This window comes from Salmo salar, chromosome 24 (genome assembly GCF_965601325.2).
Source record: "Salmo salar chromosome 24, fSalSal1, whole genome shotgun sequence".
Lineage (NCBI taxonomy): Eukaryota > Metazoa > Chordata > Actinopteri > Salmoniformes > Salmonidae > Salmo > Salmo salar.
Window position 1 is genome coordinate 22,727,465 of NC_138314.1, and position 26,417 is coordinate 22,753,881.

At 41.0% G+C, this 26,417-nt stretch overlaps 1 protein-coding gene, 1 long non-coding RNA gene and 1 pseudogene across 10 annotated transcripts; 1 reads left to right on the forward strand and 2 right to left on the reverse strand.

The window, feature by feature from the left end:
* Positions 1 to 6,238: 6,238 nt before the first annotated feature.
* On the reverse strand, positions 6,239 to 15,302 carry LOC106585317 (leucine-rich repeat transmembrane neuronal protein 4 pseudogene; annotated as a pseudogene). Of its 4 annotated transcripts, none has more exons than XR_014382528.1 (6): positions 15,193 to 15,302; positions 14,936 to 15,081; positions 14,179 to 14,715; positions 13,986 to 14,089; positions 13,171 to 13,305; positions 6,239 to 13,010 (listed from the first exon to the last, which is right to left on the reverse strand). The product of XR_014382528.1 is annotated as a leucine-rich repeat transmembrane neuronal protein 4 pseudogene, transcript variant X4 (transcript). The 4 variants fall into 4 exon arrangements; XR_014382526.1 differs by having other exon boundaries at positions 14,179 to 14,744; XR_014382527.1 differs by having other exon boundaries at positions 14,179 to 14,291; positions 14,379 to 15,081.
* Positions 15,303 to 15,510: 208 nt separating this feature from the next.
* Positions 15,511 to 17,916, reverse strand: LOC145850352 (uncharacterized). Of its 2 annotated transcripts, XR_014382530.1 has the most exons (7): positions 17,666 to 17,916; positions 16,994 to 17,260; positions 16,791 to 16,824; positions 16,079 to 16,229; positions 15,845 to 15,986; positions 15,675 to 15,746; positions 15,511 to 15,571 (listed from the first exon to the last, which is right to left on the reverse strand). It is a non-coding gene; the product is annotated as an uncharacterized LOC145850352 (long non-coding RNA). The 2 variants fall into 2 exon arrangements; XR_014382529.1 differs by lacking the exon at positions 17,666 to 17,916 and having other exon boundaries at positions 16,994 to 17,659.
* A 35-nt stretch (positions 17,917 to 17,951) lies between these two features.
* On the forward strand, positions 17,952 to 25,604 carry LOC106585576 (centromere-associated protein E). Of its 4 annotated transcripts, XM_082968589.1 has the most exons (28): positions 17,952 to 18,122; positions 18,414 to 18,523; positions 18,617 to 18,668; positions 18,792 to 18,883; positions 18,975 to 19,101; positions 19,208 to 19,327; positions 19,445 to 19,619; positions 19,704 to 19,845; positions 19,975 to 20,048; positions 20,140 to 20,523; positions 20,620 to 20,676; positions 20,749 to 20,898; positions 21,079 to 21,153; positions 21,272 to 21,340; positions 21,434 to 21,565; positions 21,686 to 21,833; positions 21,930 to 22,084; positions 22,178 to 22,986; positions 23,078 to 23,173; positions 23,265 to 23,346; positions 23,431 to 23,880; positions 23,974 to 24,057; positions 24,186 to 24,266; positions 24,363 to 24,479; positions 24,569 to 24,756; positions 24,846 to 25,046; positions 25,168 to 25,380; positions 25,471 to 25,604. In XM_082968589.1, the coding sequence occupies exons 10-18, from the start codon at positions 20,407 to 20,409 to the stop codon at positions 22,355 to 22,357; spliced, it is 1,083 nt and encodes a 360-aa protein (XP_082824715.1). In that variant the 5' UTR covers positions 17,952 to 18,122; positions 18,414 to 18,523; positions 18,617 to 18,668; positions 18,792 to 18,883; positions 18,975 to 19,101; positions 19,208 to 19,327; positions 19,445 to 19,619; positions 19,704 to 19,845; positions 19,975 to 20,048; positions 20,140 to 20,406; the 3' UTR covers positions 22,358 to 22,986; positions 23,078 to 23,173; positions 23,265 to 23,346; positions 23,431 to 23,880; positions 23,974 to 24,057; positions 24,186 to 24,266; positions 24,363 to 24,479; positions 24,569 to 24,756; positions 24,846 to 25,046; positions 25,168 to 25,380; positions 25,471 to 25,604. The 4 variants fall into 4 exon arrangements, with proteins under 4 accessions (XP_082824715.1, XP_014027427.1, XP_014027426.1 ...); XM_014171952.3 differs by lacking the exons at positions 25,168 to 25,380; positions 25,471 to 25,604 and having other exon boundaries at positions 22,178 to 22,459; positions 22,542 to 22,986; positions 24,846 to 25,060; XM_014171951.3 differs by lacking the exons at positions 25,168 to 25,380; positions 25,471 to 25,604 and having other exon boundaries at positions 24,846 to 25,060.
* The last annotated feature ends 813 nt before the right edge of the window (positions 25,605 to 26,417 follow it).

Consider the following 26,417-nt stretch of genomic DNA (forward strand, 5'->3'; position numbering starts at 1 on the left):
GGCTGCCTAAGTATGGTTCCTAATCAGAGACAACGATAGACAGCTGCCTCTGGTTAGGAACCATACTCGGCCCAACACAAAGAAATACAACACATAGAATGCCCACCCCACACCCTGACCTAACCACATAGAGAAACAAACCCTCTCTCTCAGGTCAGAGCGTGACAGAATGGTAGGTGTATATTGAATTCATAATGAAATCAAATTGATCAAATAAAACATTGCGCTTTAATAAATGAAAAATATGGGTGGTAATGTTGCAAGAGCAATGGTTCGCTAACACCAATTGTTCAATCCTTTCATGTGGTAATTTGCTCAATGCTTGCTGCTCTCATAATGACCGTACGAACACCTGCATCATCCAATGAGGAATTACTTAAATGTTACACTGTCAGACTTCGTGATAGAAACCCTGTCTCCACCCCTTGAACATAAACAAGCTACTACAATAACTAGTTAATAAAGGGAGGGGAGAGGAGGTGAGGCTGTAGGACTGAATCTTGCTGTCTGTCTTCAAATCAAGGAGGCAGTCTCAATGAAATGTGAGTCACTATTTTGATCAGTGGAAACAACTGGAAAAATCCCAGTGGTTCATAAGAAAGTGGGGAATCAGTGTGTCCTATTCACTTGAGATCCCACTAAGACGTTAAAAAAAAAAGTTTGGCCTGATGCAAAAAGAAACACATTAGCTGTGCTGGAGATGAAGATTCACTGGACCAGAGCCAGGGCCTCTGTGCTGCAATTACAGAATGTCAGTGGAAAGAGTGTTCTTTTCTAACCACTGGAGTGGTCAATGTCACAGAGGTGACAAGGAGGCATGGTGCTGCTCCATACAGTATGAAACCCCCATTAAACAGAGGTTAATAAATAAATGGAAACAGTTCCAAACTCCAGAGATCCCATGGGGATCCAACAAGAGTTGATCATTTGAAACATTGGATACGTTGACTGATTTTGTGCCCTATGATTTTACAAGGACATTTGAATCTACAGTATGTAGTATAGTCTAAAATGAAGGTTACAGTAGGTTTGGTTTGGGCCTGTAATGGTTCCTGGTGACATTGGAGTCCTTTGGAATGAATATAGTGTTTAGTCACTAAGTGGTTCGTCCGCGAACTCTGGGTAATCTCCAAGCCATGCTCCTGGTAAAGGTCTTGGATTCTTTCTAAGTGAGGCAATGAATAAGAAAACAATGAAATGTTAACATGAGAAATTTCTATAAAAGTTTTCTATAAATAAATTCATTATCACAAAATCTGAGTGCAACTGGTATAACAGTTGTAAGCACCTACAATGCATAGGCCTATTAGTTATATTATTTCTAACCTTCCTATTGTCACGCCCTGGCCATTGAGAGGGTTTTATTCTCTATTTTGGTTAGGCCAGGGTGTGACTAGGGTGGGCATTCTATGTTCCTTTTTCTATGTTTTGGTATTTCTTTGTTTTGGCCGGGTATGGTTCTCAATCAGGGACAGCTGTCATTCGTTGTCTCTGATTGGGAACCATACTTAGGTAGCCTTTTCCCACAGGGTTGGTGTGGGTAGTTGTTTTCTGTTTGGTGTGTTCACCTGACAGAGCTGTTGCGTTTTGTTCCACTTTGTTTTTTTGTTTCAGTGTTCAAGTTAATAAACATCATGAACACGTACCACGCTGCGCTTTGGTCTACTCCTTCTTCCACAGAAAACCGTTACACCTATTTAATTACCATATACATAGTGTTAGAACCACTGGATTTAATGAAAATACATAGGTTAGCGTCACTTAGGGGGCAGCGGCTAGCCTCGAGGTTAGAGAAGTGGGCCAGTTGCCGGTTCAAATCCCAGTGCTGACGTAGGGGAAAATCTGTCGGGGAGTGAGCCGGCAACCGGACGGTTGCTGGCATCAATATCTCAGGTGCCACCTACCACCGATGTTCCCTTGATTATGGAACTTAACCCCCTAAACTGTTCATTGGGCTGCGGATGTCCTCTGCTCCAGCCTCCCCAATTAAATGTGTGTTTGTGGGTATGTGTATATTGGGGGGTTGGATAAATGCAGAAAACAAATGTCGATCTCGCGTGGACTAATGAAGTGTAAAGTATATCTAATATAAATGGCATGGGACCACTTTCCAGGAAAACTATTAATATACAACAGCATACTACAGAGAAGCACCCAACACTCATACTGAGCATTGCATTAAAAAGCAAGTTTGCGGCTGTTAGTGATGCACATTCATTAAATTACCATGAATACATTCAATAAATGGACGTAGACTGAGTACTTCACAACATAACACGTTGAGAGGAAGGGAGGATTCAATTAAAATAGTGTTTTATCGCAACAAATTAATTACAAAAAGCATTATGAATACTAATTATTGTCATCTGCAGCAAGTGGTAAGAATATTACAGTATGGGTGGGTCTGGAAGGAAAGACATCAGCCAGAGTATACCACAACATGCAATGGAATGTTCATCCTACTCAATCGTTATGAAATCAAATAGTTTTCTTGCTCAGGGCTAGGGTTACAAAGGGTCAGAAACTTTCTGGTAAATTTCCAGAATTTAGAGAGTGGTAAGCAGCCTGTGACTCCTGAAACCTATAGCAGTAGCCATTGCACGGATTGAGGGAGACAATGCAATCCTGTCTGATGTTCAGACTCTGCTTGCAGATGTAAGAGAAGAAATCCATACTGCCCTGCCCACTTCACTGTTGCTCCAAGCAGAAGAAACTGCAGTTCTGAAATACATCAAAAAGCGTGAAGACTTCTGCCTGAAGCCCATACACGCCGCAGCGTACATGTTGGACCCCAAGTATGCTGGCAAGAGCATGCTGTCTGGTGAAGAGATCAACAATGGTGTCATCACTACCGTGTCTTGCCACCTTGGCCTGGATGAGGGCAAGGTTCTTGGCAGTCTGGTGTAGTACACTTCCAAGCAAGGGCTTTGGGATGGAGATGGAATATGGCAGTCGTGCCAACATACCTCAACAGCAAACTGGTGGAAGGGACTTTGTGGATCTGAGGCTCTTTCCCCTGTTGCCTCCATCATCCTCCAAATCCCACCAACATCAGCCACCTCAGAGTACAACTGGTCCTTGTTTGGGAACACACACACCAAAGCACGCAACAGGCTGACCAATACAAGGGTTGAAAAATTGGTGGCCTTCCGGGCAAATCTGAGGCTTTTTGAGCCTGACAACGAGCCATCCTCAACAAGGTTGGAAACTGACAGTGAAGATGAGGCCTCAGAGTCTGATGTTCAAGAGGTGGACATTGAGGAGGTCCAGGAAGAAGACATCATTTTACAGATGTATGTTGAAAACATTTTTGGGAGATGCGATGGATTATTGGGGATCATTCAATATTCCCTTTCTTTTGTTGTTCAGTGAAATCATCCCATGTGAAGAGTCAACTCATTTAATTAAAGTTCAATTCAGAACTAAATTGTTTTTTATTTATATTGGAAGGATTTAATAATTTGCAATTATGTCTACTTATGACAAGGTAAAAGGTTTATGTTTCTGTCTCCATATGATATGGTAAATATATCCAATGCAAAAAAACATCTACATTTAAATGGTATTAATATTAATTTGCATATATTTCCGTTAATTCCCATATATTCCCACGGAAGGTTTCCAGCACTGAATATTCCCCAAAATGTGCAACCCTACTCAGGGCACACAGTGTGTTGTGAAATCTGTGAATGTATGGTAATGTTTTTAAAATTGTATAAACTGCCTTAATTTTGCTGGACCCCAGGAAGAGTTGACAGCAGCTAATGGGGATCCATAATAAATACAAATACAAATTTCCCCTTTTTAAAAATACAATTATCCATGTTATATTTAAGCAATAAGGCCGAGGAGGTGTGGCATATGGCCAATATACCACGGCTAAGGGCTATTCTTAAGCAAACTCCGTGCTTCACGGTTGGAATGGTGTTCTTCGGCTTGCAAGCCTAACCCTTTTTCCTCCAAACATAACGATGGTCATTATGGCCAAACAGTTCTATTTTTGTTTCATCAGACCAGAGGAAATTTCTCCAAAAAGTAAGATCTTTGTCCCCATGTGCAGTTGAAAACCGTAGTCTGGCTTTTTTGGCGGTTTTGGAGCAGTGACTTCTTTGCTGAGCGGCCTTTCAGGTTATGTCTATATTGGACTCGTTTTACTGTGGATATAGATACTTTTTTTACCTGTTTCCTCCAGCATCTTCACAAGGTCCTTTGCTGTTGTTCTGGGATTGATTTGCACTTTTAGCACCAAAGTACGTGCATCTCTAGGAGACAGAACGCGTCTCCTTCCTGAGCGGTATGACGGCTGCGTGGTCCCATGGTGTTTATACTTGCGTACTATTGTTTGTACAGATGAACGTGGTACCTTCAGGCGTTTGGAAATTGCTCCCAAGGATCAACCAGACTTGTGGAGGTCTACTATTTTTTTCCTGATGTCTTGGCTGATTTCTTTTGATTTTCCCATGATGTCAAGCAAAGAGGCACTGAGTTTGAAGGTAGGCCTTGAAATACATCCACAGGTACACCTCCAATTGACTCAAATGATGTCAATTAGCCTATCAGAAGCTTCTAAAGCCAGGAATTTTCCAAGCTGTTTAAAGGCACAGTCAACTTAGTGTATGTAAACTTCTGACCCACTGGAATTGTGATACAGTGAATTACAAGTGAAATAATCTGTCTGTAAAGAATTGTTGGAAAAATTACTTGTGTCATGCACAAAGTAGATGTCCTAACCGACTTGCCAAAACGAATGTTTGTTAACAAGAAATTTGTGGAGTGGTTGAAAAACAAGTTTTAATGACTCCAACCTAAGTGTATGTAAACTTCCGACTTCAACTGTAACTACAATATGGAAGGAATGAGATCAATTTACCACTTATATAATTTTCACAACAATACTCTTTTGTACGCATAGGAAGGCACCATTTGCATTCCAAACAGGAATGTATAATAACTGCAGCATGCAGCTGAAGGCATAATACATAACATGGGTATATAAATCTTGCTGCCAGCAGTACCTCCTCTATTGGAGACAAATTAAAACATGTGCCATACTTAGAAAGAGAAATGAGTGATGGGAAACATAAATCCTTTTGCTATGAAATGAACATCAACCATTCTCAATGTTTGTACACATTCTCTTTACGTCACATGATGGCCATGGATACATCATCCTCCTGCCATATTTCAATATATGACTTTTCTGTATAGACATGCTGTTTTGTATGAGTGAGTTGTGGTTAGATCTTTATAACTGTCTCCATTGGCCTCAAGAACAGTGATTATTATGAATATTACAATCTATACACACTATTGGTGGTTAATAACCAGCAAGTTGCCCAGTAGCTGCTAATGCCAGCCTATACACAACACACAGGAGGAGAGTCTCCAAGTCTGAGGAATGACATGTCTCTAGTTCAGGACCAGTAGAAGGATATTATTGTCCTCAAATGAAAGACTGCGACTGAATTCCACCCCTTTTTGATTACGATTTGATATAAATCGTTTTTGAATGCTGGCACCAAGTTCCCCTAATCCTGCCTGGTTTAACACATTCACACATGCCTCCTTGCCTACATTTATTTTCCTTTCCGTTGTGGGAGCTGACAAAGGGAGGGAGGAGGAGAGGAGAAGAGAAAACAGATGGAGGCGGGTGGCATTTTTCTAGTAGGAAAAGTGCTCTGACCCTTACAGTACCTGTTTGCTGAGTGGCTGTCGCCCCTGTTCTTTCCCTTGCCTGTTACACAGCATGAACACACGGCCCTCCCACACCAACACAATCAGACACAGCATGGAGGGAGCTGAATTAGGTGTCTGCCAGTAGAAGGAGAGACAAGAGGACAATCACAGAATACAGTGCAATGGTAATGGAAGGGGGTGGGGGTGGGGGGGGGATGCATTTTGCCAAGTTACTCACTCTTACTGCTGCTTTATACATTGCAGAGGACAGTATCTGCAATATGAATGGTCAGTCATATTAGTGTACTGTCATACAATGTGTACTGTCATACAATGCCAACATGAGTTGACAACCACTATGTCCATTTACACTTGGTTTTGGATATTGACAGTATCTAATAATGTCAATGTCCCTACTTGTATAGCTATGTAACATACTACTGTAAATATACATGGGATGATGGATAGTCATGTGAAAATTATAGAATTACATTTCTGTTATTCATATCCAATCTTCACAAAAATCACACCTGCTTTCCTATGAGTTTTTATTCAGCTGATTCAAAACATGCTATTAATAAACAGTCATTTCCTGTACAACATCAATTGAGTGCATTGGTCTAAAAATCAGAATGAGCCAGTCAATTGACGAAACTACTTCCATAGCTAGCCTTGATTTGGCCTGTACTACTTTGAAAGAGTGCTGTCCCATTTTTAGACAATATCAAGCTGCCTCATGGAAGTATGCGTCTTCGTTATAAGGATTATTTTAGTCAAACATCACATCTTTGTATGATATAAGTTATTATTTTTGATAAATAACATATATCCTTGAGAATAAGTGTGCCTGTTGGGAAATAAATAATGTTGAGGTACTTAAATATTCCCTTAAACATAAGACCTGTTAAAAGCATATGGTGATCAAGTGAATGCAATTAAGTGATTCTACATCATGAAGCAAACGAAGGAACCCATACTTTTAAAAACCAGGAAGGAACCGATACTTTTAAAAGCCTCTTAAAATTAAGCAGATATTTAGACAGAGTAAGATTCAGAGCCATATAGAGTAGACTGTGCTATAGTGCTCTGGAAACAATAAGCTACTAAAAGGAGGGCAAAAATCTGACATGTGAAGTGTGAATAAAATCTAAATGGAAATGTAAGTTTCCATAGTAGAGCCTAGATAGAAATCTGCCCTGTGAAGCCTATATGCTATGTGATCAAAATCACCATGGCTTCATTTTTCATAGCCTTAGTAGGGTGGTATACCCCACACAGCCATGAAACATTTGTCCCAGGTGTTGGATCAGACAGGATAATCATGTAGATTTTTTTTTTATTTATTGCAATTTTCATAGAAATGTAATTTTGTCATAAAATGGAAAGCTGTCTTGTTACACGTCATGGTGAAGTGCCCCAAAAGAAAGTCTACTAATGCTGTTGGACTTTTTGCCACATTGGTATAGTATGAAGATCAAAAACAGGAACTTAATCTTGTAATTATGTTTCTGACACCCATTATTTAGTAACTACCATTCACAAGTTTAATGACAATTAAATTGCACGCTGATCATATAATTTCCTAAAATGAACAAAAGCTAAATATAAAAAAAGACTACACATAACATGTATCAGTTGCGTTTATACAAGTACAATAAGATCTCAATATCACCCAAGGATAACAAAAGTGAAAAGCGGGGTCATTTGTAATCAACAGCAGATAACCGTAACAAATGTGCAGATATAAATTAGGTTTATACTCACAAACAGGATGAATATATCCAATCACTTTGTTCTAATGTGATAACGTTAATTTAAAACAACAGTAAGAACAGTCAGAGGATGGAAGTTGAACTCAGTCTCCGTTAACTCAGAGGTTTACAATGCATCCCTGTGGAAAACACTGACCTCTAACTCCCAAGCAGCTGTACAGTACGTTTTTAGGATTGTTAACGTTCATTTAAAACAACAGAGTCAAACAGAGGATGGATTTTTAACTCAGTCTCCATTTGCTCAGAGAGGTTTACAGTACATCCCTGTGGAATACATTTACCTGACTCCCAAGCAGCTGGAGAGTGTGTTTTTAGGATGGAGTTGACGGATCATACCTCACATTCTCTGGATCCTGAGATTGTGCAGGTGTAGGCCCTTGTGTCATTTACCAATGCATCCATGGTCTGAGAGTTTGTATAAGTCAAATAATACTCTTGTAACTGAGAGTTAAGGTTAAGCTTCTGCTTCCGGGCCTTTTTTCTGTGCTTGCGGTTGACTGAGTGCTGCTGCAGCTGCCTCATGGTATTGGGGTAGCGCTTCCATGAGACATAAATTACCAGCAGGATCAATGACACAGAGAGAAATAGGGCTACACTGCCTGCAATGATTTTATGGAAGGCCATATGCTCAAACTCTAGTTCTGGGGAAAATGATGAGGATTCTGGAGAGATTGAGGTCATGAGTATGGACTCCCTTGTGTATTTTTCTGTCACAGTGGGAGAGACAGGTTGTGGAGTGAGTCTTTGTACTGTTGATGCAGATATCTCTTGGGTTGTTGTGGTTGTGGAAGGAGGAGGTGTGGTATGATTTTTGGTGTCCACAACTGAGGCTGTGGTTTGCCTCATGATCATCGCTGTGGTTTGCTCTACAACTGATATGTTCACACAGATTGTGTAGTTCCTCACTATGTCCATTACTCTGTCTCCCTGAACTGACTTGGGGCTGCTGCATATCATTTTGATGTCCTTTGAGCCTCTGAAGTTCTTCAGCCAGGTCACCAGGGGGCAGATGGTAGGGCTGCAGTCCCAGGCATTACCCACCAGGCTGATGGTGGTGAGGGAGACCCAGGCTGAAACCACATCCTGAGACATGTTGCTCAGCTTGTTGGATTCAAGATGGAGTATTTGTAAGTTTGGCATACACTGGAAAACAGCTGGGTCCAGAATCTGGATGTCATTTCCTGAGAGGTCTAATTTCTGCAGCGTATGCCAGATCCATGGCAGGCCCTGATTGACGGCTCGTATCCGGTTCCATTGCAAGTAGAGGACCTGTAGATTGCTAAGACGTGGGAAAATAAACAAATTAATCCTTGAAAATTGATTATGCTCCAGATGAAGCTCTTTCAACTTGAACAGCCCCAAGAAGGTGGTGCGGAATAGGGTGCGTAGGTGATTGTAACCCAGGTCCAGGAACTCCAGGCTGCGACACTCCAGAAAAGTCCGTACAGGTATATTGTTGAGACCATTGGACCGTAGGTGAAGGTTTTGGAGCTTACGCAGACCATAGAAATGACCTGGCTGCAGAGACTGTAGCTGGTTGTAGGAGAAATCAAGATTGCGCAGGTTTGGTACAGCATTGAAAGCCTTTTTGTGTAAAAGTGTGATCTTGTTGGAGCTAAGAATCAGTTCTTTGAGCCTTCGCATGCCCTGAAAGGCTAAGCTATCTATGGCGGTGATGGAATTGTGGTCCAGGTAGAGCCAGATGAGCTGGTTGAGATGAGCGAATTGGTAAGGCAGCAGAGTCACTAAGCGGTTGAAGCGCAGGGACAGACCCTGGCATCCAGTAGAGATGTTTTCTGGAATGTCTTGAAAGATGCCAGACTCGCAATAAACAATCTTCCCTTCACAGCGACAACTTGCTGGGCACATTCTCTCCCCCTTGCTGTGCAGCAGAAGAAAAGACGTCAGGAGAAAAAGACATGACAGCCTCCTGTCCCAAACTAGGGAACCTGTAGAAGAGAAGAGATTGAGTGCATGGGGCTATCAAAGCACATACCCCCCCATTTCAATATGGTGCCCTGTCACTGTGCAATGTCCATGACAAAGTAGATTAATTTTCAGACCGATTTTTCTTATGCAGTGGCATTCTGTGAAGTGACAATCCGGTAAAGTATGGGTGATGGGTGTTTCTTTCTAAACCAGAAATGCACAGCAGTAGATAACGGACTTTGAAGAACTTTCACATTTCGCATCAGCTCAAAAGAATTACATTGTTTTCACTTTAAATCTAACACAAATGGAACATGGCTAATTTATATGTAATGTACCAAATATAAAAAAGGAAAGGCATATTTATCAGTGACCAATCAATTTTACAAATTTTTTTTTTTTACATCTGGATTAGAAAACCCTATATAATACATTTTCTGGTTGTACATTGAATAGGAAAAGCAAGCATCAACGAATGTCATGTAACAAATCTTCAAAGCGCCATGTAACTTTAATGATATAGATAGATTTGTCATTTCATTTCGTTTCATTGGTGGTCACTTACTCATGGCGTTAGTAAAATAGCAGCAATCCTTTCAGCACCAGGGAACTGTCCAAATAATTAATTTAACTCCTTTCATTTGACACACGCCTGCTCTTCCACTAGAAAACTCTAATTATTGCCTGAATTGCCTCACGAGTTTCAAGAGAGATGCTCACAAATGTGTATCACTGATGATAAGTACGGCATATTTTAAATCAGAATAAAAGACAACAAATAGCGTAAGTAATCTTCCCAACAGTTCAATATATCCGCGGAGGATCGATGAGACGAGGCATAATGCACTCTTCCCCAAATAGTCTATTGGACTGGTATAGTGTCTTCTCCTGGACGCCGAAAAAAGCGAATTACTGGCTATGCGCAATAAACAATTCCGTTTGAGCGTGTCTGATTGCACAACCAAGTGCAACTGCAACACCTTGCTCTCTCTCACTCTCTACGCACACATGCACGCACACTCGCTAACACACACACAGAGACAAAAAATTCCACTGTAAAAGAATCGGTAACATTCGAGTTAATGAAATAAATCCATACTGTGCATTATTTATTGAAAGTTGAAATATCAACGTACTTCAACATACTCCAACTATGAAAGATCTATATGTATTTACAAAAGCTACCTTATTCATGAGGAATTCAGGAGAAAGAAATGTAGTCTCCACAATCTGCCAGCTAACATGGGTCAAAAATCGAAAGACTAATATCGCTGTTGTATAGTAGGCCTACTGCCCACAGTATATATAAATATCATCACAGTAAAAGACAACATAATATTAATGTTCTAGACATGTTTCATGGGAAGTTGCAAGAACATTCATGTGTCCAGTTCTCTGAGGGTTAGGAGAATATTCCATCAATGTCCCACCAAACATACACAGAACATGGTTGTCATAACATAAGATATTGTTCTATACATGTTTCATGGGAACATTACAAGAACATTTCTGTGTATCAGTTGTCAGGCTGTAGCCTGATAGTCCCAAAGAAGCGTCCCCCTTTTACTGTGCCAATCAAGGCCCTGATTGGTGAACCACTGACAGCACTTTGTCAGTTGGCAAGGTAAGGGATACTCACACACAGTGCTTTCAATTTATTTGACACACAAGATTAAACTGTGCATGTTCATTTATACAGTAATTATTATTCAACAGTCCTCACCTGGGATTTGAACTCGCAACCTCTTGGTTCACTGTACACCGATCTGCTATACCACCATGTCCGTCTCAGGTATTGGTTAATCTGACTATTCTCATCAACAATTTAAGAGCTTTCTGTATAGTTGTCTAATGTTGGTGGTGCATGTTAACCTGATTTAATGATACTCCAATAACAAACACCTTAACCACTGTCCCAATAAGGGATATCTCTAGGACATGCTTATTTGGCCAGTGCAGTTAGGCCCTGTCCAGAATAAACCCTACGCCCATCTCCCTAGGCACTTGTATAGATCTGAAACTACTTGATAGGGGTAAGCAATAGGGTAAACACACTGAAGTAAATCTCAGCTCTGTTATTAAAAGTACACTCAATAAACACTTTAATTGTTAATAGTATCATTCAAACCGTTTAACATTCCCCACCAACATTAGACAACTATATAGAAAGCCCTTAAATTGCTGAAATAAGTTAATCAAATCAATGATAGTCAGATTAACCAATACCAGAGACGGACAAGGTGGCGTAGCGGGAAGAACGAAGTATGTATGTAAGTTGAAAACACTATGTTAAAATCACTGTGTGCATCCCTAACCTTGCCAGCAGACAAAGAGCTGTGACTGGATCAGTGGTTCACCAATTAAGGCCTTGATTGGCTCCGCAACAGTAACAAACCATTTTTTTGGGAGAGTGTTTCTTTGGGACCATCACGGACATCCTGACAACTGATACACATATGTTCCTGCAACGTTGCCATGGAACATGTCTAGAACAATATCTTACGTTCTGAGAACATGACAACCATGTTCTGTGTATGTTTAGTGTGAAGTTGATGGCCTATTCTAACCCACAGAAAACTGGACACATTAGTTATTGCAACGTTACCATGAAATGTGTCTAGAATATTGATATCTTATATTCTGGGAACATGTCAACCATGTTTTGTGTTTGTTTGGTGGGAGGTTGATGGAATTTTCTCTTAACCCGCAGAAAACTGAAAACATGAATGTTCTTGCAACGTAACCATGAAGCGTGTCTAGAACATGTGCAGTTCAGGTCAGCAATAACAGAGAGAACAATCTCTCCTAATATCTCAATGCATTTGGGAAATCAGTGCAGTTTATACTGATGACAAGATAAAAGGACATTTTGGCCTTCTGTGATTTGTTATCAGACATAAGATTGGATTTTAGTTTTTAAATCTCTAGCCACCACACGTCAGGGCGGACATGATGGCACTATAATTTTGTAATGGGTCGTTGTTCACACAGTGGGTCATGTGAACTCTGCCACCAATGCTCAGCAGTGTTTTTTAATTGATAATTTCATCAAGAACTGTCACACTCTGTGTTTCACCTGTCTTTGTGCTTGTCTCCACCCCCCTCCAGGTGTCGCCCATCTTCCCCAGTGTATTTATACCTGTGTTCTGTCTGTTGCCAGTTCGTCAAGCCTACGGTACCAGCGGTTTTCCCCTTGCTCCTGTCTTTATATAGTTCCTGTTTTGACCATTCTGCCTGCCGTTCTGTACCTTGTCACACCACCATGGATTATTGACCTCTGCCTGCTGTGACCCCGAGACTGCGTGCCGATCTGGACCTTATGGACTCTGATCTGGATTACTGACCTCTGCCTGCCCTTGACCTGTCGTTTTGCCTGCCCCCTGTTCTAGTAATAAACTTTTGTTACTTCGACACTGTCTGCATCTGGGTCTTCTCCTGAAACGTGATAAGAACAAAGATTCATTGACATGTCCCATATTTATTTGAGGAAAAAAACAATACAAAAAGGTCTCTGCACCCGAAACCAAATCTTGTGTGTGCACTGACCGCTGGTTTTGTCTGTCATGAGAGAAGAAACAATCTTACAGTATATTGACGTAATCACTGTTACATATACTTCTTGGCCTTTTCACCCTGGGGAGAAAAATAAAACAGATTTACTGTTAAGTCATGACAACTTGTGACATAATGATGACGATGATACTAGAGCAACCAGTAACGGACAAGATCAACAGTTGTCCTTTTCTGTTTGAGTTTTACAGTGTATTTCAGTGATCTGAGTCAATTACAGTACCTTTATGATATTCCCCAGCTCCAGTAGCGTCTGTTGATAGTGGGGTTCCATGCTTTTCATGCTCCCAGGCTTGACTATCTGTTTCTGGATCCCAGGGGTGCCTGCATCCTTCACCATCTGAAGAAAGTTATTCTCCTGTAGAATAGCAACCACCAACATCACCCGGAATTAGCATACAGGGACTGTAGATCTTTAACTAAAGCATTTACACTGAAGAAAATTATATATAAACGCAACATTTAACAATTTCAAAGATTTTATTGAGTTACAGTTCATAAAAGGAAATCAGTCAATTGAAATACACTCATCAGGCCCTAATCTATGGATTTCACATGACAGGGATGTTAACAAAATTGTGCACAAGATTGTAGAGAAAGAAGATTTTTGTGAGTATGGAACATTTCTGGGATCTTTTATTTCAGCTCATGAAACATTGGACCAACCCTTTACATGTTGCGTTTATGTTTTTTCAGTGTATTATATAATCAAATATGTTTTATTGTCACATACACCAGATATGTGCAGTGAAATGTGTTGTTTTAACACAGGAGCAAAGCTGTTTTACAGAATATTTCTTTCTGCAGTGATCTCATTTCAGCCTTGGCCACACATCTACATAATCTCCATTGCGCTTTGTGTCCTATATTTAGTTTGTAAGAGCTTTTCCAGCTCTTGCAGTCCTTCCAACCCTTTTCCAACACAAATACTGTCACAGGAAGGCAGAACATCTAATAACATTCATTGCATATAAAAGCTACAACAACAAATACTATTTAGCCAATGCAGTTACAGGTGTAACGATCAAGCTAGCTTACCTGTGAATGTACGTCCTGATGAACTGTGTGGTGCATCGTAGTTCACAACACATTTCACCCCGTTGATGACAATGCCTCTGGCAGCAGCATCAGTGCTGATCAAACTTGAACAGAACAAATATATATATATTATTATATATTTGGCAAAGAAAATAGAACGTTAAATTATCCTCAAACAGATACTCATACTCACAGTTGGATCTTTCCCTGTTCAAACTCCTTGAGGGTTCTCTTCCTGTCATTGGGAGTCGTGAGGAGAACTCAGCTGCCTGCACTCCACCAAAAAGCTGTACTAGCAGATACAGTCTGTTAGAGAGAACAGAGAGCAAATCATATGGCTGTGGACATCATCAAATAATGCATGAAGGAGAAGGCCAGGGAAGATTCACCAACCTGTGAGCGGCTTCTCTGGAATTGGTGAAGTACAGAATGGGACTAAACTTCAGGCACAGTATGAAATGGAGGATGAGGAGGGGCTTCTTACTCAGAGTGCAGGGCACATAGTACTCCCCCCAAAAAGAGACCACAGTGACACATTGCTCTGGGATATTGGAGAAATAAAAAATCTCTTGCAATAATTTTTTTGGTAAAGTACTGTCAGGCCCTGGGGGAAGTGGAACCTCTCTTGAGACTCAGGGTGGGGTCGTTGACTGACTATGGACCGAGCTGAAGAGTCTGGGCTGATGCAGGCCTAGCTGCTGCAACTTCTCTGGATTCTGAGTCAGTGTGGCTGAGAACAGGAGCTTCCGTTAGAGGCATCTGAGGTGATGCCACAAATAAAAAACAGAAATGTTTAAATCACCGAAATGCATATATCCGAGAATAATGTGTGAAAGCACACAATACATAGGTGTAGTACAGTTTGTATTTTCTAACAAACAAACCACATAGTTGCCAGTCCTGAATTTCCAGTACTGTGTGACAGAATCCTGAGAAGTGTGAGGTCTTACCTTGCTGTAGTGATAAGTGCAGGCTCTGTCCTCTTGAAGATCGAGACTGCTTCAGAACCCATCTTGGATCTGTAAACTGCCTTGGTCACCTGACTGAGCCAAGACTGGTGCATGCTGTCAATCATCCGGTCTAACTCATCAATGATCTGAGAGAAGGATTTATATTGAGACCATCATGAATTATGAATACTTTAAATACTGTTAGTCATAACATCCATGCAAATAAAATGGACACTGTACTTGGATTAGTGACTCACAAGTAAGTGGAGGTGTTCCAAACTGAAACCATCATTCTTATTGATGTGATCAACCAGTCTCCCAGGGGTTGCGACAACAATGTCTGCCAAACTGTGGCTTGTTCCACCTCTGTAAAAAGAGCAAAATGTATCTCTTTCAGACTGATTTTCTCTTTACAATCATGGTGTTATTTATGCACAAAGGACTATTTTGAGTGAAAGGAAGCTCTAAGCTTAAACAAATAGAATAATTGAATACCTACCAAGGAAGAAAGACCTTGATGTGTCTTGACTGGGTTTCAGAGAGCGATGCCTGCTCTGTGGCAAAAAACCTTTGACCAGCGAGGATGACCACTTTCAAGCTGGTGCCCTCCGCGTATGAACTGAATGCTTTGCAAACCTGTTTGGGGAAAAACATTCAACATTTTTCAGTGGATGTGAGCTAACCAAAAATAATCACAAGTTATCTCCATCATGGAGATTGAAGGTTTGACCCTAGTTACCTGCTGTGCAAGCTCTTTGGTGGGCAACACTGTCAAAACCTTGATGTCACATACAACTCGCTCCATCAGTGCCTAAAACGACATGAGAACATCAAACTGATTACCTTCTATCTAATGAAAGAAAACACACCTTCCATAAAAAAATGCATGGCTCATGGTTTAATTCATACCTGAATAACAGGTATAACGAATGCCAGTCTTGCCACTCCCCGTTGGTGCAGACACACAAATGTTTCTGGGTTTGTAGCCCCCTCTTCCAATCAATAGACCTTGAGACATTCTCTAGAATGGCTGGGATGACCTCTGCATGTACTGCACAGTGAACACAATAGAATTTGAGTACTTTCCCCCCATATTATGACAGCAAAACAGATTTTAACTTCTACTCCTTCATGCCTGCTAACCTGGAAAGAGGTGCTGAATTTCATTGCCCTCCAGTTGCTGTTGCAGTTTAGTACAAATTCCTGGGACATCCCTGATGGGGACTAGGTTACTTGTAATATCTCTCTGGATCCCATCTGACCTAGTAAGCCACTGGGGCAGGACTCTTTGTACCTAACATATGAAATACATACAATTTTATATAAAGATAAATATTGACATATTACTAGCTCAAAACATTTTCATCTGCTATATGACAAGTTAATCTGTGGGTGATGAGGATTTCAGATACAAATCCCCCCCCCCCCCCACTAGAATAGTAGGCCTGGGCGATATGGACAAAATATCATATCACAATATTTTTCACAGTATGGTGGTATTTTATGTTTTTTAATAATACATGTTCTAAATATGCTTTCTGAGTAGTTCATGACCCTAGGATGGCAACACATAAATTATAAGTGATTTCAATGGGGCTTTTTCCATTTATACTGTTCAATCCAACTTCAAACAAAAATAATTTTCAGCATTGTCATACATTTCCTGCACTTTTATTACAATTTCGTTCCACAAATCAAATTGCACCGAATCATTTCAAACTAAAAGTATTGTATCGTAGCCCATGTATCTAGATGCGTATCAAATCGTGCTTGTAAGGAGAGATGCAGATCTCTAGTACAATTTCCCACTACAAGTTATATCAATGTGATAGTACACTTAACCAAAATACAGTACCTTTTGAATAATCTTTTTCTCAAAATCATCCCATCTAAGACCAAGGAGAGAAGCAAAGACAAAATAAGGAATACAAATATAAAAATGTATTCTTATTATACTGTTTCAAATGTAAATGTGTGACAAAATGATGGATACAGACGTTTGTCTTCTGTTAGTTGTATATTTTTTGTATCATTTTTCTTCTTTGTGTGCATTATCACCTTTGGAAAGTTCTTCAGGGTCAGGTGGAGACATGTTGGTTTACTTGCTCTTTCCTCTTCTTTGGGTGTTTTGTCTCCTCGAGGTTGTCTCCCTTGTTTTTTATTTTCTTCTTCACAGAGGTGTCCCTGTCATTCTTAACTATTGTTTTTGACTTGTGTTCCCCTTGACACGCCAAGCTCTGTTGCTCCTTGACTTTGGCCTTCCTCTGAAGCTTAGCCTTCAATGCTTTGGATCGAGACTCGTTGCTAGAGCCATCACCAAGGTATCTATGAATAGCATATTGTCATTGCACTTCGTTTCAGGTCCCTAGTTTATTTAACGTTACTGTACACTTTATAAACACACGTAGTACTACATTAATCCAGGTTGCTAGCCATCACAGAACAAACACAAACAGTGAACATACATATTAATAATTAACAGAGCTATTGTTCAAATGTTGAAACGGGCTACAACAAAAAGATGTGGGCAAACTTCATGTAGCTCTATCAGCCTATCCACGGTTGGCTAGCTGGAAATTAAATCAGGAGTCTACAATATCACAATGCATTTTTCAAACAGTTCACTATGTCAACTATTAAGAGTCGATACAATTTAGATCTCAGCTTTTGCTTTGCTTTTACCAAAGATATTAACCACATTTCTCTCTGCATTTACACACATGTATTTACCTGTTGACAGTCGCTTTAAAACGACGTTGGTCGCTTTTTGATGCGAAAACAGAAGGCTTGACCACTTAAAAAATATAAAAGGAAATGTTTTCTTCCTATCTTGTGAATAAGTAAAGCTATTCTAATTATCCTCTTTGTTAATATATATGTTGTTCATATTTTGCTTAGTGATAACAATATTTATATATTTTAAAACTGCAGTTAACGCGTTATAAAACAAGCAGCTTTTTCTTTAAGACCCCTTCCTCCCTGTAACGTGCAGCCTTCCAAATGATGACGCCGTCCAATGAAAACAAAGGATGGACAGTGCGCTAATTTTCAAAATGAGCTTTTCAGGCTAGCCAGAAAGCTCATTCATCAAGTGAAAGGTATCATCAAGTGACAGGGACGACTTTTTCACCATGGCAGAGGAATCTGCTGTCAAAGTCTGTGTACACGTTCGACCTCTCATAGAACGGTGAGGCTATTTTCTCACCTTAAAATATAGCTAGTTAGTTTACTGAACAAGTGACGTTAACGGTTTTGATTAAAGTTAGCTAACGTTAGTTCGCGCTGGCTTAGTTCTAGTTACAGTAAGTTAGTAGGTAACTAATCTAGCAGGCTAGCAAAGCCAACAGATATGATTTGTACCAACTACATGATTGTATAAGAAGTGTAAACTGATCAAGTTGAGACATTGGCTTGCTAACTACATACAATATCTTTATCTGTGGTGGATCTCAGAAATGTTATTCATCTATCGTCGTAGGGAGGAAACTGCTGCAGAAAGCGCCGAGACGGTCAAGTTGTATTGGAAAGCTGATAAGCAGACAATTCATCAGGTTGACGATGGACATTTTACCAAGAACTTCAGTTTCGGTGAGTTTTCCTAAAGGCGAGTATGAATGTTGTTTGGTGAACTCAGATGTGTCCTCCATTTTGTATTTTCTTACAAGTCTCATTTTCATGTAGAATTTGATTGACCTGGCTGGGGCTGAGAGAGCAAGTCAAACAGGTGCTGAAGGTAAGTGGTTTGATATTTGTGCTTATTTATGTAACAACAGTGTGAAATATCTGAATCTGAACAACCTTCCTTTGGTGGTTGAGTTCAGTTGCATTTTGTGATTTTTGCCATCTGATATTGTAGGTACACGTTTCAAAGAAGGATGTAATATAAATCGCAGCCTGTTCACCCTCGGTCAAGTGATCAAGAAACTGTCTGATGAAACCCAGAAGCAGGTGTTTGGTTACTTACCATTTTCCACAGCATTTGTGTAACTTATGCAATTTGTTTAATGTTCATTAATGTGATTTTTATCCATACATTCAGGGCTTTTACTAACTACAGGGACAGTAAACTCACCCGTATCCTCCAAAATTCCTTGGGTGGAAATGCAAAAACTGTCATCTGCACAATCACCCTAGTTACTGTGGAAGAAACGCTTAGCACTCTTCAAGTGGGTGAAATATTTGTCCATCTTAAATCTTTATTTTAAATGATTAATATCAGACAAATGTAACATTCATTTTTAAATAAAGTATCTGCCCATCTCTACAATGTAGTTTGCTAGTGCAGCAAAGAACATGAAGAATGACCCGCATGTCACAGAGGTTTCTGATGACGAAGCCCTTCTTAGACGATACAGAAATGAAATTGTGGATCTCAAGCGCTGACTTCATGAGGCAAGTCTAGCTGTACTGGCTATTGGGGTTCTTTAGAAATGTTGCCGGCTTTCCTATCGAAGAATTGACCCTTTTTACAACTGCAATTTCAACCTTTATTTTTGTGCACTGTCTTAGGTCTCTTCAGTCACTCAAACAACCGCGACAGAGAAGGAGACTCTGTCCCAGATTTTGCAAGAGAAGGACCAGCTCCAAAGAGAACAAGAGGACAGGATTAAGAATTTAACCAAACTTCTAGTCACCTCCTCAGACTTTGTTTCCATCAAAAAGGTTGACTTTTAGTGCCTTACAGGTATGTATCTGATGCTTAATTCCTTAAAAGTTGTACTTCTTGGTTATTTTTACTTTGTTTTACCATGTCTTTATATTTGTAAAGATGCCGAAACGGAGGGTTACGTGGGATGGAAAACTGCCATCACCAGCCTTCCACCATGCTGGAGAGTCTGACCTAAGCTTTGCTGAGCCTTTTCTCAAAAGGAGAAAAGCTGATATGTCTGTCTTGACAGAGCAGAATGAGGGTAAAAACCATAGGAACAATAAACTAAATGTCAGTGGCAGCTTTTATTCTGCTATACGGTATGCTATATTTTGCCATACTGGCACATAAATCATGTTCAATAGCTTTTTTTCTGTTTGTGTATTCACAGATGGCGATGAGTTAGATTCTACCCTTGACATGGAGATGAACCAGAGCAGTGTGACTGCGTAGTTTAGCAGAAAGGTGAACATGGACTATTGCCATCTTATCGTAACGCCGCATTACCATCTTGTTGTCCTTCATACTCATGTTCCTGCATTCTCTTCTGTTCTAGTGAATTTTTATCTCCAAACCAGTTGAACAAATTGTCTGGAGATCCAGCTGGAAAATGAGGCTCGGTAGAAGCATGAGGCCATGGAGAAAGTGGAGACTTTCGAGAGGAGGGTTGCCGAACTGGAGATGCAGCTAGAGAAGTTGCAAATGCCCACTGATGCACAGCTGGAAAACGAAGTTCAGCAGAACCAGGAGGCCATAGAGAAAGTGGTGGTTTTTGAGAGCAGGGTTGCTGAACTAGAGAAGCGGCTAGAAGGAAAAGTCACAAATGCCTGCTGATGCACAGGAGGCCATGGTGAAGGTGGTGACCTTTGAGAGGAGGGTTGCTGAACTGCAGAAGATGCTACAGGAAAAGTCTCAAATTTCCACTGACTCACAGGAGCAGGTTGGCTATCACCAATGCCTTCTCACTGGTTTATCATGCAGAATGTCAAATCATTTCATCTAAATGCAAAAATGGTCCAACTGTCATTCTTTACAGATGAAAAGGGGATTTGAGGAGACTATTCAACTCTGTGAGACGTTGGTGTCTGAGAAGGTATGTAGCTATAATTTGATTTTCTGTTATTTTTGTATTGAATTCTCACCTCACCATGTGGTCTGTCAACAGGAAATGGTTGTTGCTGAGCGTGATTATCTCAAGCAGGAGCTCAACATTCTAATGGGATGGACTGAAAACTTGAAGAAAGAAAAGGCTGCACTTCTTCAGGAGATGGAGGAGTTCAATTCTCTGGAAGAGGAGAGCAAAAGAGAATATGAGGTATTACAGACTGCTGCAAAGATTGCGTAGATATGTCGAAAGTTATATAACCAATCTATTTCAATGTAGTAGTTAAGCAAATTGGAATGTACTATGTAGGGCATAAGACAATTGCAAGTCCATGAATGTCATAGGGACTTACTATAAGTCATGTGCTTGTAACCTTTTGTATAACTACAGAAAGAACTACTGAATGAAATGTCCTCCTTAAAGAAGGCTGTGGAGGCATCTGGATGCAAATCTCAAGAGCTTGAGGTGAGACTACAAATGTTTAGGCAGGAGCAAGAAGGGAGGCTAACGAGATGTATTGTATGTCAATGAGTGCTGGGTTGCATGGCTTTTGATTGATTTGCCAATTACGGTCCATCCCTAGGCTAATCTGGTGGCAATGTCAGAGGAGCTGAAAAAGAAAGACAACTGGGCAGAGGAACTGCAAAGATCGGTACATTCATTGAAAATCATTTTAGCTCATTGATTTGTGCCAAAAGCATTCACCACACTGGTGTAACATAGCCATCATACTTTCCTCTTTCAGAGTGACATTGACTTGGTCCAACAAGTGAAGCAGCTGCGACACACTCTGGACGATGCTGAGGGGCTGAGCCGTGACACTAGGAAGGAGTGGGCCCACCTGCGCAGTGAAAGTATCTCACTCAAAGAGGGGGATGTAAGTGTCTTCAACCTCAGTGTCAGTTTGCAGCCTGTATTTAAATGTAAACTGCACTCAATGGATTGACCATTATCGTGTTGCATTAGCCTTAACTCTATGCTTTGGCCTTGCTTTCAGGTCACACTAACTGCTGGCTATGAGAGGATGGAAGCTGAGGGGAATGGCCTTAGCTATCAGTTGGAGACTGACCTTCAGAGGGAGTTACAGGGAGCCTTTGAGGAGAACACCAAGCTTACTACTCTCCTGGATGGAAACGCTCCAAAAAGTATGTAGCTAGTGTTGGTTGTCTTTTGTATAATATTTCCTCTCTTCCCCAGCCTCTTGTTTATTTGCTATCATGGGGTCTCTTCTTTTTGCTTAGATCTCATAGACAGCATTGAACTTGAGAAAAAAGTTGCTGACCTGAAGAAAGAGCTGGAGAAGTCTCATGAAGATGAGAAAACCCTGCAAGCTAAGATCAAGGATTTGAGTGCACTGCAGGATCTTCCAGATAAAGTGGACAGTTTGATGAAGCAGGTAACCCCATTGTTTGTTATAATGTAAAGCAACAGAGACTTGTCTTTTAAGAGAAGTTACTTTTAATGAATCCCCTCTTCTCTGGCTGTTCAGGTATATGTCCTCAATGAGGAGATGTGTGCAGTCCAAATAGCGAGGGAGAGCCTGGTGTCTGCTAAGGCCTACTTTAAAGAGGAAGCTCAGAAACTCAGAACATTTCCGGAGCAGCAAGTCAAACTGCTAGATGACCTGAGCGAAGCAAAGTTGAGGGAAAATGATCTAACCCATCAGTAAATCGACATCACTGAACAACTGGAGACTCTCCGTAAGGACTTGGTGTGCTCCTCTGTGGAGAACAGTCAGCTTCTTACTACTGTGGAAGAGTCCAGCCTGAAAGTAAATTGGTCCTTGTCAAATCACATGACCTTCAATTCGTTTTTTTAAAGGCTGTCCACCAACAATGTATTTTTTGATTTAGCTGAAGGAGAATGAAGAGCATCGAGCATCAATTTAAAATACATTTTTTGGAATGCAAGAAGTCATGAAAGACTTGAATGAGAAGCTTGCTGACAGTGAATCATCCAAGGAACAAAATGACAATCTATCCCAAGAACACCAAGATCAGGTGCAGTGTCTCTCAAAATAACTAACTTCAGCTGTCTCTCTATAGTAGGTATTCATTTGGTCAATTTGTCCTTCAAATAAGGCAGCTGAGTGAGGAGCTTGAATCTATCTCGCTCAGCTCGCACAATCTCCTGTCTGAGAAGACAGACAGTCCTCAGAATCATGCAGAGGAGTTGGAGAAGCTGCTCTCTACTGTGACCTCCCTGACTGAAGAGAGAACCCAGCTCCAGGAGATGCTGGGTGGAGTCAGAGAGGAGAGGAACCAGCTCAAGAGAGAACAGGAGGAGAATGTGGAGATGGTGAGTTGAAGTTAAACATTCTGTAATCACATTGTTCAGAAACCATTATGATTTATTGGTCCATGAATAAAATTTGATGTCTTTGAACCAGTCCATGAAAGTCCAGGAGGAGCTGAAACAGCAGCGACATCTCAACTCTGAGCAGCAGGCTGAGACAGAACAACAAACAACTCAACTTCAGCAACAAGTCAGTAATAGCTTCAACTCATCCAGGTGATGGTGTCTCATAGATTCTTGTTGACAGTTTCGATCATTGTATGTTGTTTCACCTTGTTCAGATACAGTAGCTAGAGGAGGAACACGCACACATGAAAGATGAGAGCCCAGCTTCAGAGAGACCTGCAGGAAAATATGGACATGGTGAAGCCTTTGTTAGTTTTGAAATATGAATTTTAATATATGAATTATTATTTTGATGTGGTCTAAAGTGAAATGTCTCTCCAGGTCATACAGGTCCAGAGGACATTAGTACAGCAGCATAATCTGAACACAGAACAGCAGGCTGAGAGAGAACAACAAGAGGCCCTACTTAAACAACATCATCTGAACACAGAACAGCAGGCTGAGAGAGAACAACAAGAGGCCCTACTTAAACACATCATCTGAACACAGAACAGCAGGCTGAGAGAGAACAACAAGAGGCCCTACTTAAACAACATCATCTGAACACAGAACAGCAGGCTGAGAGAGAACAACAAGAGGCCCTACTTAAACAACATCATCTGAACACAGAACAGCAGGCTGAGAGAGAACAACAAGAGGCCCTACTTAAACAACATCATCTGAACACAGAACAGCAGGCTGAGAGAACAACAAGAGGCCCTACTTAAACAACATCATCTGAACACAGAACAGCAGGCTGAGAGAGAACAACAAGAGGCCCTACTTAAACAAGTAAGACGTAGTTAAACCATATACCAGTACATAGCTCGTGGTGTTAGGCCATTTGGGGAAATATATTTTAATTCCTTGAACATTGTTTTGCAGGTCCAGCTTCTTGAAGAGCAGTTGGAGACGGTGAAAGATGATAGGAGTCAGGTCAAGAGCAACCTTCAGGACAGTATGGACATGGTGAGAGTCTGTGTGACTGTTCTGAACTTGGAGAAGCAGTCAATGTGAGAGAACCAAGATCAGAATGTTTTGGGACAAGTGGTTTTTGGCAAAAATGGCTTTAAATGGTTCCTTTGCATTGCCCTCAGATGAAGCAGTTGAAAGAAGAATTGCAAGGCTTCAAAGAAGGACAGTCTCACTTCAAAGTTGATGTAGAAACCGCACATAAGGTTTGTTTTTCATTGTACATGCGGACAAAACAGTTCCTTCTGCTGTGTCTGAAGTTGCTGTGGCATTTTTCTAATTAACTTTTGCCCCCATTCCAGATGCTCAGTGACGCAAATGCGACCATCTCCATATTGACAGAGCAGTTCAATAACCTGGAGCAGAGCACGAAGTGTTTTACCACCAGGGAAGGAGAGGAAATGTGCTCCAGACTGGAGGTGGGCTAGCACTGGATTTTCTGTTTCAAAATCTATACAAATGCATCATTCGATGACATCATAATAAAAGCAATTTTATCCCTTTCCAGGCGTCTTTCGTGAGGCTCCAGCTTGTGGTGCTTCAAAGCCTGGACATGGGCCCCTGGTCGATGTCACACAAATTGACGAAGTCATGATACTGAAACTGTTTCCCCTTCTTCCAAAGCCCACAAAAAATATCTGTAGCAATGTCAATAGATCTACAGTCCAGATAACTAATGCGGCTTGGGATACAAAGGTATGAATAGTCACACGTTCATAATAGTTTATTTCATTTTGAATTGCAATAATAAACTCAGTTTGCTAAATTGAGTGAAAACATTTTAGGTGCTACTGAAGCTGTATGCCAAGGATTTACAAAACACACTTTGAAACCCTGGTCCTGAATGACTTGGCTGTATTTGAGGAGAAGAGACTGCAGGACCTGCTCATCTGTAGAGCCCAGGCACCCAGTCACTCAGTCAAGGTGGCTGAGAACGACTTCCTTGGAGTCTGGGACCAGAGACTGTCAGAGCTCCTGGACAAGAGGTGATTACCTCCAGGTGGGTGGGCCTCATTACTGTACAGTTTTGTCTGTAAAATGAAATGACAGAAAATGCATTTATACTGTATGTTGTGAAACTAATTGTGTTATATCATGGGTTATCAGAATATGAATAATGTTTTGGAGAAGCTTGAGGAGTGCCTGTCCACTCACCCAGCAGTGGTGTCAGAGGAGCTGAGGGCGTGAGAGAGGAGCAACGAGGAGCTGAGTGCTCTATGCATGGTCCACTCACCTGGCTCGTCAGCTGTGGAGAGCTTCCTGGAACAAGAGGTGGCCCGGCGCTCTGCCGTGGCACAGGCCAACACACGGGCTCTCCAGGTAGTTAACCCCACCAATCATCTCCAGTCTTAGTTAGCACATACAGAATGTCAATTGCTTTGCAGGGTTTGATCATGATTTGTGTGTCAGTGTTTTTCCTCTTTCCTTACAGGGATTGCGAGATGAGCACCGTGGTCTGCTGAAAGAGCTAGGTGTGGTCCGAGCACAGGCTGACGGTCAGCTGAAAGAAGAGAGGAGTAAAACCTTTACTCTACGGCAGATACTGGAAAATGCCCCAGTCAAGACTGAAGCTCACCTGCTGAGGGACAACCAGCATCTTGCCATGCAATGTCAGCAGTTGGAGGGAGAAATCAAGGTACCATTTTAACCTGTTTTCAATCTCATGGATAATTTCCATTGTTCTTCTATCTGACTAGTTTACAATGTGTATATTTTGTGTTTGCAGGAAATGCAAATGAGAGTTGAGCACCAGATTAAAGCTGCTAATAGGGTCTCAAACCACAAACAAGCCACCCAGCTCCTACAAACTGAGCTTCAGGATGCTTGTGCACAAGTCAAGGATAGAGAGGGCTCTATCCAAATCCTCAAAGAGAAACTCCGAGAGACTGACGTAAGGGTTGGAACAAGGTGGAATTTCACCCCTAGGCTTTTTTGTATTTTTTGGGATGTGTTCAATACTGTATAGACTGTACAATACTGTGTTTTTGTTGTTTTTTTCTATTGTTTGTAGGTTCTGGCCAAGAAAAGAGCATCACCTAGTGCTCTTGAGCTTGAAAAGCTGAATGCTAAAGTTGTGAAAATGAAGATGGAGATGACTGCATTGTCCTCTAAACACCAAGAAGAGTAAGGCTTAATTTGTTTTAATCATGAGCTTCAATGTCATTTTAAATGTGTATTCTTCCTTTGGTTCCATCTGGTTTGTACCACTGCTGAATTTGAGCAGTGCTTGTTTAAAGTATCTCTCCCTGAGTCATCATTGGAGAAGATGCATGTTAATGACGTTCTGCATTTGTTTCCCCAAGGTTACTGAGGATGACCACGCTCCTGAACCACAAGGAGGACGCTCTGAGGACGCT

What these genes read in the sequence shown, in the direction of transcription:
- LOC106585576 (XM_082968589.1), top strand. Translation starts at nt 20,407, where the DNA reads ATGCCTGCTGATGCACAGGAGGCCATGGTGAAGGTGGTGACCTTTGAG. An exon ending in AGACGTTGGTGTCTGAGAAG is followed by an intron (nt 20,677 to 20,748) that starts GTATGTAGCTAT and finishes GTCTGTCAACAG; the next exon opens with GAAATGGTTGTTGCTGAGCG. An exon ending in GGATGGAAACGCTCCAAAAA is followed by an intron (nt 21,834 to 21,929) that starts GTATGTAGCTAG and finishes CTTTTTGCTTAG; the next exon opens with ATCTCATAGACAGCATTGAA.